We start from the raw sequence: 12,558 nt of genomic DNA on the forward strand, positions 1-12,558 counted from the left end.
GAGTGTACAAGGTGTTTCACAAAAGGGATGGTGCTGCAGGAGTCGGGGTGAGGAAGAGTGGTCTGGGAAGAGGGAAGTTTGAACAAGATAGAGAGGAGGGTATGGGGGATACCACACAGACTTGGTTGAAGTGTGGGGCACATGAGGAGAGTCAGGGCAATGCTGAGAAAAGACAGGCAGATTCTGTCCCCATGGGGAACATCCAGAGAAGCTGGGGCTCCACTCCCTGTTTAGTGCAGAGCCAGGAGAGATGATGGTACACCGAAGGTCAGGGTCAGAACTCGCTCCTGCACACTGACTTTGGAGGAATACGTGAGACCAAGGAGGCTAATGTAGTAGCCCAGAGAAGACCTGCTGGGGACTTTTGTGCTAGGAAGTGAAATATAAGTGATTAGTTAGAAGAAAAAGTGTTCAGAAACTGTTCTTTGAAAGAATTCTGCAATCAGTCTTGCTCCGCAGTCTACACTGCAACCTCAGGGGACCTCCATCCAAAAACTCTTCCTGGCCAGGGCTCTTTACTACAGAAAAATGAGCAAGTGAGTCCACTGAAACAGATGAAATAACTAAAGAGACCACACTTATTTGAAAGGACAGGAATCCTCTGAAAAAAAATCACAGGCATATTCAGCAGACAAAAGCCCCTCCAGCTCTAGGTTCCATCTCTGATGGTGGGTAAAGGGTTAACCTCTAAAAGTACCAGACAAAAGGCAATGGATGGAAAGGTCTCTAGTAGAAAGTGGTGATTTAAGAAAAAGACACTGTAGTGGGGTATAGGGGGGTGGACACACTTCCGGGCGAGACAGCAGTTAAGACTTTTCCTTCCAAGGCAGTGGGTGTGGGTTTGACCCCTGGTGGGGGAGCTAAGATCTCCTACATGCCTCTTAGCCAAAAATAAATAATAAGTAAATAAAAACAGAAAAATAGTATAACAAATTCAAAATATTTTTTTAAAAGGTCCACATAAAATCTAAAAAGAAAGAAAAGAAAAAGACAACAGAAAACAACATCGATTCTTCAGGTGAAGGGCAACCACTATCTCAAGGCTTAGAATCTGACTCTATGTTACAATTCTTGCAATTTATACCAGTGTATCTCTTAGCATAAAATCTTAGGTAAATGCTAGTCATTTATCTATGAATGAATGAATTTGGATAAACACTTCTTTACAAGTGTCTCTAATATTAAAGACACTTGTCAGTATGATTCTGACAACCTGTTTGAGGAATACAGAGATCCTTAGGACAAAGACAGAGTTGAAAGTCCCAACAGTTAGAATCATTGCAAACCTTGATTCCTTTGTTCTTCTTAAAGTGTCGCACATTAAATAGAAAGCTGGAAACAATTTCCAAGGACTAGTCTCATTGTATTGCAGCACCAAGAGGGAGAGGTAAGGACAGATGGTCTGTGCCTTGGGGAGACCACACGGAACTTGCCTTGTCTGAAGTAAGCACGGAACCCCCGGCTCTGTCTGGAAGGGCCAGACTGAAATCGCAAGAAGAGGCTGTTTCCGGAAGATATGATGGGGTTGCTCAGTTGCTGTCTTCCACACACACCGGCAAGGCGGGCGGTTGCAGAGCTTACACCGTCAAATGCCTACAAAGAAAGGCAACTGGGTACATGGTGGCTCAGGACTTCAGATCGGCATCCACAAGGCCCTGTTCTGTGCAGTGTCTATCTGCACATCAGCGACCTAGCGGAAAGCACACTTGGACTTTCCTGGTGGTCCCGGTTAGGAATCTGCCTGCCAATGCGGGTAACATGGGTTCAATTACTGTTCAGGAAGATTCCACACGCCACAGAGCAACCAAGCCCAAGTGCTACAACTCCTGAGCCATTTGCCCTAGAGCCAGCGCTCTGCAACAAGAGAAGCCACCACAGTGAGAATCCATCACACTGTAAGAAGAAGAGCCTCTGTTCACAGCAACTGGAGAAAGCCCAGCCAAATAATAATAACTGCTTTTTCTTAAAAAGAAAGGAAACACATTTGCTGGAACCCAGTGCTTTATCCTCTGTCCACTCGGGTCCATCAGAATGTCTGAGTCTTTGGTCATTTCTAGGAACTCTTCAAAGATTTCACTGGGAGTTTCCGTGTCAGAGAAACTCACCATGAGATCTCTGGATGTCTATAAATGCCATGCCTTTCCCTGCTCTCATCCTCTCATGACTCCAGGACAGTCACATCATGTACCATTCTCACAACATGTGCTGATGCAAGAATGAATATTGGAGCAAATACATGAGAAATAATGATGAGGAATCACTCATTTTCAGAAACTCAGCATTTGCTGGAACTTTTTGCTCTTCATAGGGTTGTGGTCAAGAAGAAGAGAAATGGTAGAATTATTTCCAATGATATAGTGATATGAGCCTGATTTATTAATAGAAAATTACCTCATTATTTTAAAATATATAGGGTTCTGCATCTGTTCAGTTCTGTGCTGGGACTTGGCTGACCTTCCAAATGAGACAGTGGAATGGAGTTTACATTGCAGACTCCCCACCCCACCCCACTACCCCTGCTCCAGATTGCTGAATCAGTATGTGAAACTGAATTTCCTCATTGCCTTGGAACTCTGTGTGCCATGGACTATAGCTCACCAGGCTCCTCTGTCCATGGAATTCTCCAGGCCAGAATACTGAAGTAGGTAGCTGCTCCTCTCTCCAGGGGATCTTTCCAACCCAGGAATCAGACCCAGGTCTCCTGCACTGCAGGCGGATCCTTTACCAACTGAACCACCAGAGAAGCCCATGAATCTTTAAGGCAGGGGAAATAAGTTCCTTTTTTTGCGGGGGACAATAATATTAATAACAGCAACCATTCATTAAATGTTTACTATGTGCTGGACACTGGATGCAGCCTTTCACATATACTATCACATTTCTCCTCCCAAGACTCTCCATTTTCAAGAAGATCACAGATGCACAGAGACCTCACTAATGTCACAAATCCCACAGTTCCTAAGAAGAACACATACCATCATCAACAGTACACACACTTTTCGAGGATTTCTACAAGTCCATGAACTCACAAAGGCAAGACTCGTCTAGTTTCCTCTATTTCTCTCCAAATTCAGAGGCTTGGTGAGTAGCAGATACTGTTCTACCCCTTTCTAAGCTGTCTTTTTGACTGCAATCCTCTTAAGACAAAATAAGGACAGTATAAAATGAAGATTAGAATTAGAAAATCCAGAAAATCACATGAATGAGCCATGTCCCTGGGGATTCTTTGAAAGAGCACATTTTCTAGGAGGTCTCCATGTTTCCAACCTTCCTACCCAGAGATTCAGGAATCACAGGATTTGGGCTGAAATTCACATGGCTGGGGCATTGCTTAACAAGGAATGGATCCAAGATAGAGTGTTTCCAAATGCCCCTACATCAAAATTATATACCAGTGACACCCTACATTTGATTAGCATGCTGTAATTTTACAAACACCATTGCAATACCTCTAAACTAGTCTTCAACATTATGTGATTTTTTTTTTTTTTTAGTGATAAAAGTGAGACTTCAAAGTGTACTAGCTAATAAACTACTGTCTTATCCAACAGGCAATAGTGACAATGGAAGCTAGCGACCCAAGATCAAAGAGCTAGTGAGTAGCAGAGCCCAAAACTTAATTCTTCTCTCTCCAAATGCTATATCCTTTCACGTTACTTCTCTTTAAATGGTGTGTAATAGTTATTAAGTTATAAGTTCTTAATTACCATTTTATGAAAGTATATGACCTCAGGTTATTAAGGAGAGAGCTGAGTATTTTTCTTTAAGTTTGGAATAGCAATTCTTTTATTTAAGAGTAATTCTTAACACTCGTAATATCAAATCAAGTTTTAATTTATAAAATTATAAGAAAGAAACTGGAGGGAAGAAACTATGAGAAAACTTGTTGCTATTTTTAAAAAGTCTGAAGTCATAAAAATTATCAATATATATTTCCTTTACTTCCATTTAGTTTCCAAAACAAAGTTAGCAAATTACATTGTTGGCTACATGTATAACATATTCATATAACTTATTTAAGTCTTATTATAGTCTTATTTAAGCCTCTGCCACAGGTTTCCTAGGCCTGGGAATTAACTTTCTGATCTGTTGCTTGGGTGGAAAAAGTCAGGGAAATACACAAAACAAAACAAACAAAAACTACACAGTACAAACAACTCATTTCTAGGTAACTTTAGTAAAATTAAATTTTGAATAAAATTCAGCTCAGTTCAGTTCAGTCGCTCAGTCGTGTCTGACTCTTTGTGACGCCATGAATCACAGCACGCCAGGCCTCCCTGTCCATCACCAACTCCCGGAGTTCACTCAGACTCACGTCCATTGAGTCGGTGATGCCATCCAGCCATCTCATCCTCTGTCGTCCCCTTCTCCTCCTGCCCCCAATCCCTCCCAACATCAGAGTCTTTTCCAATGAGTCAACTCTTCGCATGAGGTGGCCAAAGTACTGCAGTTTCAGCTTGAGCATCATTCCTTCCAAAGAAATCCCAGGGCTGATCTCCTTCAGAATGGACTGGTTGGATCTCCTTGCAGTCCAAGGGACTCTCAAGAGTCTTCTCCAACACCACAGTTCAAAAGCATCAATTCTATGGCACTCAGCCTTCTTCACAGTCCAACTCTCACATCCATACATGACCACTGGAAAAACCATAGCCTTGACTAGACGGACCTAGCCACCATCCCTGGAGTTCCAACTACAGAAGCTCTAAAATCAGAGGGAGACCTAGCTAAGTAGTAAGCTAAGTCCTTCTGGAAGTCAATCAGTATCTTGACAAAGTATCCAGAGTTTGTCAAATTTCCAGATACCGGCAAACACATTCAAAATACCTGAGCTCACCATTACCATACAAAAATAAGAGATTTTTCAGAAAAAGAATAGAACCAGGCAAATAACAAACAGCAAATGTCTGATGAACAAATGAGTAAGTGAATATATATTTAAGAGTGTAGGACTGAGGTTGCGGAAAACCCAGAGTTAAGAAAAAAAGTTGCTCCTCTCTTGTGGACTGGGCTGTATAAATGCACAGCAGGCATGATGGCAGGGAAGAGGCCATTCACAGGGGGAAAGAGGACAAGAGGAACTGCTTTCTGGGCCCTGTGGGCAGTGGAGGAGGTCCCAATCAGGCAGGGACCAAGCCACACACACCTGCCCAGGTGCCCTGTTGCCAGCTGTGCCAGCCCTTCACCAGCACTGCGAGAGAACTAGGAAGGCAGAAGGTGGGCAAAGGACACGGGACTCACCCCCAGGTCCCAGAGTATCCAGTATCAGTACCCTGACCTGTGGCCAGAAGTCAGAACTGAGTCAAACTTCTATGAACTTCAATACTTGATGTTTTAAATGTTAAGGAGATTTGAATAAATATCAACCTCCTTTCAAAGTTCAAAGTGTCAACTCCAGCACAAAGTGATGGGAAGGAAAACCTTTCAGCTTAGAGGTTAGCACTTCTTTCTGATGATATATATGTATGCCAAAGGTCAGAGTCCAGAGACAATTTGAGAAAATAAAGGAGCCAAGCAAAGGGAAACTTTCACCTTTCCAAGTATTTACTGATGATGGAAATGTATATTATTTAAGAGTATGCATTATTTAAAAGCAGGTGGCAAAATCCCTTTTAAAGAGAAAAAACAGAAGGTAAGTTTATTTAGCAAAACACCCTGGCAGGTGCTCAGAGAATGATTGCCGTGGGAGAGATGTCACGTGATGTTACTGTGGACAAATCTTTCTCTATCCTTCAGCCACCTAATCTGACATGAAATTGTAGTACATATTGTTCACCAGAATTAAGTGACTTAGAAGATACAAATTCTCATGTATACATTTTTTAGTGGAATTTGGCAACAGAGGAAAGGTAAAAGCCAACTCTTTCACTTCCAGATAGCTACCTGAGGTAAACTCTTGTATGACTGCATTAAAAAATATGGACAATAATGTTCCTTGCTATAAGGGTTGCCCCAGCACAATATTAGAAGACTCAGAAGTGCATTAACAGTAGAATGGGTCTATGAGTCATGGTACAGAGGAGAATCTTGAATAGTGGCAAACACAATGAGCTAGATCTGAATACACCACAGTGTAGAAAAACAGTCAAACCAGGTTGTTAAGTGAAAGGAGTGAATGGAAGAATAGGTGTCATGTCGTATTGTTTACATCAAGTTTTAAAACATGCAGATCAATACTACATACTGTGTGTGGAAACAACACACCATGAAAAAGTACCAAAACAGCCATGGGAATCATAAACCAATTTCCCATAAATGGTTCCCTCTGGGCCAGGGGCAGGGACTGGAATCAGTGCGGTTTGCGCATGGGGCCTCACTGTGTCCTCAGCAATTCATTTCTTTGGGGGAAGAAAAGAAAGAACTTGAAGCAAGCATGGTAAAATATTGAGATTTAGCAAGGAGAATGTTTTTGTTCATGCTATACTTTACGTGCATTGTGTAGTCTTTTCTGTACACTTAAAATATTTTGTAATAGAGTTTTCAGGAAGGAAGAGAGAATCTATGTAACGGAAATTACAGGAAATGTAGCCTAAGATATACATACAAAGATGCTCTTCCAAATATTATTATAATGAGCAAAAAAATAGAAGTTGCCTAAGTGGTCAGTAATAAGCTAGTGGTTAACTCAATTCTAGGGTGTTCATGTAACTGACTAAAGGGCCAAAGAAACAGTTTTTAAGAAGAAATGTATTAAATAAACTAAGTGAAAAAGACAGGATGCAAAACAATGCGTAGTATTCTCTTAACTCCCTTTGTGTATGTGGGTAAAGGGTGTGCATGTTTGCCTGTGTGTGTTTCTGTATGAAACAAGCCAAAACGTTAATTGTCTCTGCTTTGCAGTATTATAGATGGTGTCCATTTCTTATTTTTTCTTTTCTGTATTTTAGAAATTTGATATGAGGAACATGTAAACTTTTAAATAATGTATATATTTAAAATGTTTATGTGTTTAGCCAGGCAGACATAATACAAGTGATCCCACACAGAGACCTGAAAATATGCTCTTCATATAACTGAACTGCAATATCAAAGCCAGATGGACATTAATGCCATTTAATCTAGCCTTTTGCTGTCTGACAGGACTCTATCAAGGATACAGTTTTTGTTTTAAGATCTCCAAGACATCTGTTAGCTGGCCAGTATCTACAACTGTAGTCCAGACCTCAATCCAAGCTCTAGGCTCAGATATCTGACTACATTCCAGACAACACGGCTGGTATTTCCCATCAACCATGGAAACCATTGTCTCAAACTGAAGTCCTTGCTCCGCCCCCTAAGTCCTCCTGCTGCCTCACTTCCTGCCTTATCCTCTCCATGGAACGGAGCCTTATGTTCTGTTAGCTCTCCCTTTCTATGTCTCCTGGACCCCTTCCCACCCCTCCCCCCCACCAAGTGTCTTGTTGTGGGAGCTCATCCCCTCTTGCCTGGGTCACTACAGCAGCCTGAAACTCCCCCTGCCTGAATTCGTGTCCCCCTTTAATTCGGTCTCCAAACAACCACCACCGTGCAATATGCTTTCTAAAATGTAAAACCCGATGCAAAAGGAAGAGTATCCCAGTCCATTTTAAGATCATACTGAGTAAGGACCTCTCTAGTGGTCCTGGGGTTAAGAATGCACCTTCCAATGCACAGGGCATGGGTTTGATCCCAGGTCAAGGAGCTAAGATCCTAGATGCCTTGTGGCCAAGAAATAAAAAACATAAAACGGAAGCAATACTGTAACAAATTCAAAAAAGACCTTAAAAGTGGTCCACGTCAAAAATCTTTTTTAAAAAAGTAAAGTGTACTGAATAAAGACGAGCATCACGGTTCTGCCTTACTGAGAACCAAGGACAGTGCCTGATCCAAATGCAATGTATAGAACTGCAGCCCACAGCCCCACTACACCAGGGTCAGAGCCCTGGTGATGGGGTGAGTGGTGGTCCCCTCACGGAAACACAGCACTCATAGCGTCACAGCACGCACACGGTGAAGGCAAAAATGAACATTAGCTTCCTCAGAAATGGCTGCATTTTCATTTCTAGAAACTTGAATAAGTACTCTCAGAATGTTTGTGAGTAGGAGTCACGAAGGTACTTCTACTTCATCTATCTTCTTCTTTTATTAAATTTCATCTTCCTCAGGGAGAAAATAAACCCACTATATATGTGGGTTAAAATTAGCATAAACTGGAGCAAGAGGAAACTATTTTAATTCAAAAGCAAAACACACAGCATGTTTTACACCCCCAAAGTATGCCAATGTCATCTTAACTTCAGAGTTAAGCTTTCCATGCAAACAAATTGTGAATGTATATGAATATGCTTTTATTTTCATTTACTGCACTACCATTTTCTCCTTCTCAACTCATTTGTGAATCTTTTAGATGGTATGAGAATAACCCACTTATGAAGTGAAAACATTCACTGAGATGATGCACTGAAGAGCGTGCAAAAATTTTATAATATATATTTTAAGATTTTTTAAAAAATACTTTAAGATAAAATGAGTCTGCTCATAAACTAATCAAGATAGTTACCAATGAACTGGGGATTATGGATCCAGGTCTGTGTATCTAAGGGTCATAATTTTCAAAAATGCAAGTTAAAGGGACTTTCCTGATGGTCCAGTGGTTGGGAATCCACCTGCCAATGCAGGGGACACAGGTTTGATCCATAGTTCAGAGGATTCCACGTGCAGCGGAGCAACTAAGCCCGTGCACCACAACTGCTGAGCCCACATGCCTAGAGCTTATGCTCCTCAACAAGAGAAGCCACCACAATGAGAAATCCACACAGCAGTAAAGAGTAGTCCCCGCTTGCTGCAACTAGAGAAGGCCGGCATGCAGCAAGGAAGACCCAGCGCAGCCAGGAAATATATAAATATTGTTTTTTTTAAAAAAAGATAAGTTACAACCTTTGACGAGCATGAGTAGTAACAAAACTAGAAATAGTAGTAATAGAAAAACGAGCAGCAATAGCTAACACTTATCTGTACCAGACACTGTGATTGATCCTTTAGGTATATTTTTTAAAATTCTTTCTTACAATTCCATTTGCACTTCAGAAGACATAAGTATCTTGTTCCTAGTCACATGCTGGGTAGTGTGGAGCCACTATACAAATCCCATCTGCCTGACATCTGATCAACTATCATTAAAACAACCAAAAAGATAAAAATCAAGTTTTACTCATTGACAACAGAATATTGAGGGATCATGATTCTAAGAAGCTAAAGTGATATGTCCATAGTCTCCTTAAGAAAATCCTGGGAAACAGAGTTGATCTCAAGTCTCTCTTCTCTGGACCTACAAGCATGCATCCTTAAAGGCATTTCAGAAAGTCTCAATCAAGGCCTGGGTGGGTTCTGGAGTGGCTGGCAGCTGTCATGCATTCCACCCACTGCACATGCGCGGGATTCCTGGCATGGTTATCTGAGCAGACTGGAACAAAGTGTACCGGGGCCTGGTTGTTGCTATTCAGTTGCAAAGTTGTGTGTCTGACTCTTTGTGACCCCATGGGCTGCGGCACACCAGGTTTCTCTGTCCTTCACTATCTCCTGGAGTTTGCTCAAATTCATGTCCATTGAGTTGCGATGTTATTTCATCACTAAACCTAACATCAAAATCCCCGACTCCTAACTCCTGGCTCCAGTCTTGGATCCAGATATCCATCCACACTTAACCTTTTTCTGGTATAACACAGCCTCCCTGGACCAGCTTCTTTCCTCACCTCACCCAGGCTTTTAACCTGGTCTTTAGCCTTTACTTTAATTCATTCTCACCACACGTGTCTACTGCTTGGATTACTTTGAAGCTTATCGGGGTCAAAATGTGCGACAGACGCTAAGATCTAAGGGTACAGAAGACATCATTCTCATCAGGGTGCAAGGTCAGTGTGGAGGATGAGAGTCCGTGAAATGTATCCACATGTGCCATACATACAGAAGAAGCTAATATGGCTGCAAATGGAATCCCCATTAGGGAACGGGAACTGTGCCAAGACCGAGGAAATATTAAGTGATAGGGAGGGGAATCTGCCAGGAAATTATCTAAGCTGTTAAAGCCATAAATGTAGGTAAGGAAGGAAACAGAAATATTACTCATAATAGCAGCTTTTCTTGCGGGTGGGGATGGGGAGGAAGCATCAGTTTCCTCTGTCAGTGATATTTTCCAGCTATGCTCCTCTGAAATGAAATCGCAAATTCATAGCGCACATCTGGTGTCAGGTCTCTCTCATTCCTGAGTCTTTGTTCTACGTGGTGGCACTCCAGCTTCACAGTTTACAGGAGACAATAAACTCTGCTAATTTGCAGTTGTTGCAAGCAGGGACTTAGAGATGACTGGAAATGTTGGTAGGAAAAGAAACCCAAGAAGCTCATTTTATTCTTACGAATAAACAAGCTTTTAAAGAGATTCTGAGCTAAAATGCAAACAAAACAAAGCTCAAAACAAAGCTTGGGTCCACAGACCCAAGGACACTGGCTCCAATTCAGTTATTATTAATTTTTTTTCCCTTTGGGGATGTAAAGTGCCGTTTTGGTAACTCATTTGGCACCAGGAGGCAAGATGGCTAAATGGATTACCAAAAGCAAACGATAAAATAAAATGTTTAACAGAGATTATCAGAGATCATCCTCAATCATTATCAGATTCCATCCTCAAATGGAAAGTCAGCTTTCTATGGTGAGAAGTAAAGGAGAAAGGGAAAATACAAGAGGGAGAGGACGGGAAAGAGATTGATTTCTGTCCTGGATTTATTTTTAAAATAAATGTTTAAGGAAGGATTGTTTAAGAATTGTTTCTTTGAAGTACTGACTTCTCTTATCCCTGTGTCTTTTTGCTCAGTTTTAGAAAGGGAATGTTTTCAAAGGAAACACATCATAGGTAGGGTCTTAAAAAATAAAAACAAAGATACTGTGTTTCACATTCGCCTACCCTGAGCCTCAGTGTTAAGTAATGTGAACAAAACCAGAACCCTGTGGCTTTGGGGTGGGGTTGGGGGTCGGGGCGCTCTGGTATTCTCTAGTTCAAATCTAACATTTTGCTTTCTTTCTCCTAGAGTAGCTTCAGAAAGCAAACCGTGACTCAACATGTGCCGCGTTTTTTTGGCCCCAGGTCCTGTATCCCTAGCGGATATTTTCTCCAGATGAGAGGCTGGATCACGGCTGTGGGCTGCTCACTTTCGTCTGCTCCCCACTGGTTCTCACAAGGCGGACATTCCATTGTGCTGAGCAAAGAGGATGCTGGAATCAGAGGCCAGAGTCTCTGGGGCCAGTCGTCCTGCTGCTCTGGCTGCTCTCCTTCCCCTCTCATCTCACACCGGGCTACCGCTGCATTTCTCTGAGATCAATAAGAGCTCTCGGAGCTACGTGAGTTTAAGGCTCCGGAGAGAGCCTCTAATTAAGCAATTAAGCTGTTGGTCGGAGGTCACTTTAATCCTCGGCCTTCGTGAAAGGAAACCTAATGGGGCCGTGTTCATGCTGACCATACAGAGTTCTGCTCAGCCGGTGGGTCCTGCTGTCGCCTGAGCAAGAAAGGCTCACAGTGTGTCATCGAGGGAAGCCAGAGGTTAACGACGCCAGGCACTCAAAAGGACTGAGCAGAAAGTGCACTCGTATCACCAAATTAGTTGAAACCTGAATGTAAACTGAGCTTTCTGATGAGTTTCCCCACGATGCCATCACCATTTCAATAGCAGTCAGAAAACCCAGTTTTTCTCTTGTTTTCATTAGAGCAGCATGAAATTCTAGAAGACACGCTTCTGCAATGTTATCTAAGCTCTCATGTGGCTCAAAAGATTGAGATCGAATGTCAATAATTGTGCCAGGAGGTGAATTCCCCTCAACACGCTCCCAAATGTTCCGACTTCAATTTTCCATTGGGGCGCTGATCGTTGTAAGAGCAGAGATGACAACAGTTCCCGTATTCCTGTGTTCAGCCATGCATCTGTTAGTCATTCATGCATCACACAGATTGATCCTCTGGCAAAGACTGTCGCTGCGGGTTCCGTGAAATGGGGTGGAGGCTGTGTATTACTGTTCTGTTGTTCCATTTCATTGGTTTCTTCTATGTGCTGAAAATTGTGCCTCTAGTTCCCTGCAGCCAGGGTGAGGGCTTTGGGGCTCCCTTGGGTTTACACTGTGTCCACTGGGGACCTCTGGAGACGAGACCTCCCTCAAGAAGAGCTCTCTTCTGGACAACAAATGTGGAGAGGACCCTCCACCACTGCCAATGGACTTGTGCCCCAGAGGATGAACAGAAGCCCAGTGCTGTGGAGTCAGACTGTGACCTCCAGGATGAATCCGCTACTGACATCACCTGCCCCTTCATATCTGTTTCTCCAACTCCTCCCTTATTCTCCTCTTCAAACACAACTCAGAACCGGATCCTCTCCCCAAGGTCTCCTCTTTCTGCTGGTTCCCCAGGCACTTGATTTTATAAATGAGCAAACTAGCATCCCCCGGAGAAGGCGATGGCACCCCACTCCAGTACTCCTGCCTGGAAAATCCCATGGATGGAGGAGCCTGGTAGGCTGCAGTCCATGGGGTCGCTGAGGGTCGGACACGACTGAGCGACTTCAC

At 42.6% G+C, this 12,558-nt stretch overlaps 1 protein-coding gene across 1 annotated transcript in view; it reads right to left on the reverse strand.

Annotated features, from left to right (window-relative positions):
• Positions 1 to 12,558, reverse strand: part of CUBN (cubilin) — a 272,327-nt gene that overhangs the window by 115,857 nt on the left and 143,912 nt on the right. The window contains exon 32 of the mRNA XM_005687978.3: positions 1,434 to 1,593. Coding sequence (XP_005688035.2) covers positions 1,434 to 1,593 — 160 coding nt within the window. The remainder of the gene's footprint in view (positions 1 to 1,433; positions 1,594 to 12,558) is intronic.

The sequence above is a fragment of the Capra hircus genome, chromosome 13 (genome assembly GCF_001704415.2).
Source record: "Capra hircus breed San Clemente chromosome 13, ASM170441v1, whole genome shotgun sequence".
Lineage (NCBI taxonomy): Eukaryota > Metazoa > Chordata > Mammalia > Artiodactyla > Bovidae > Capra > Capra hircus.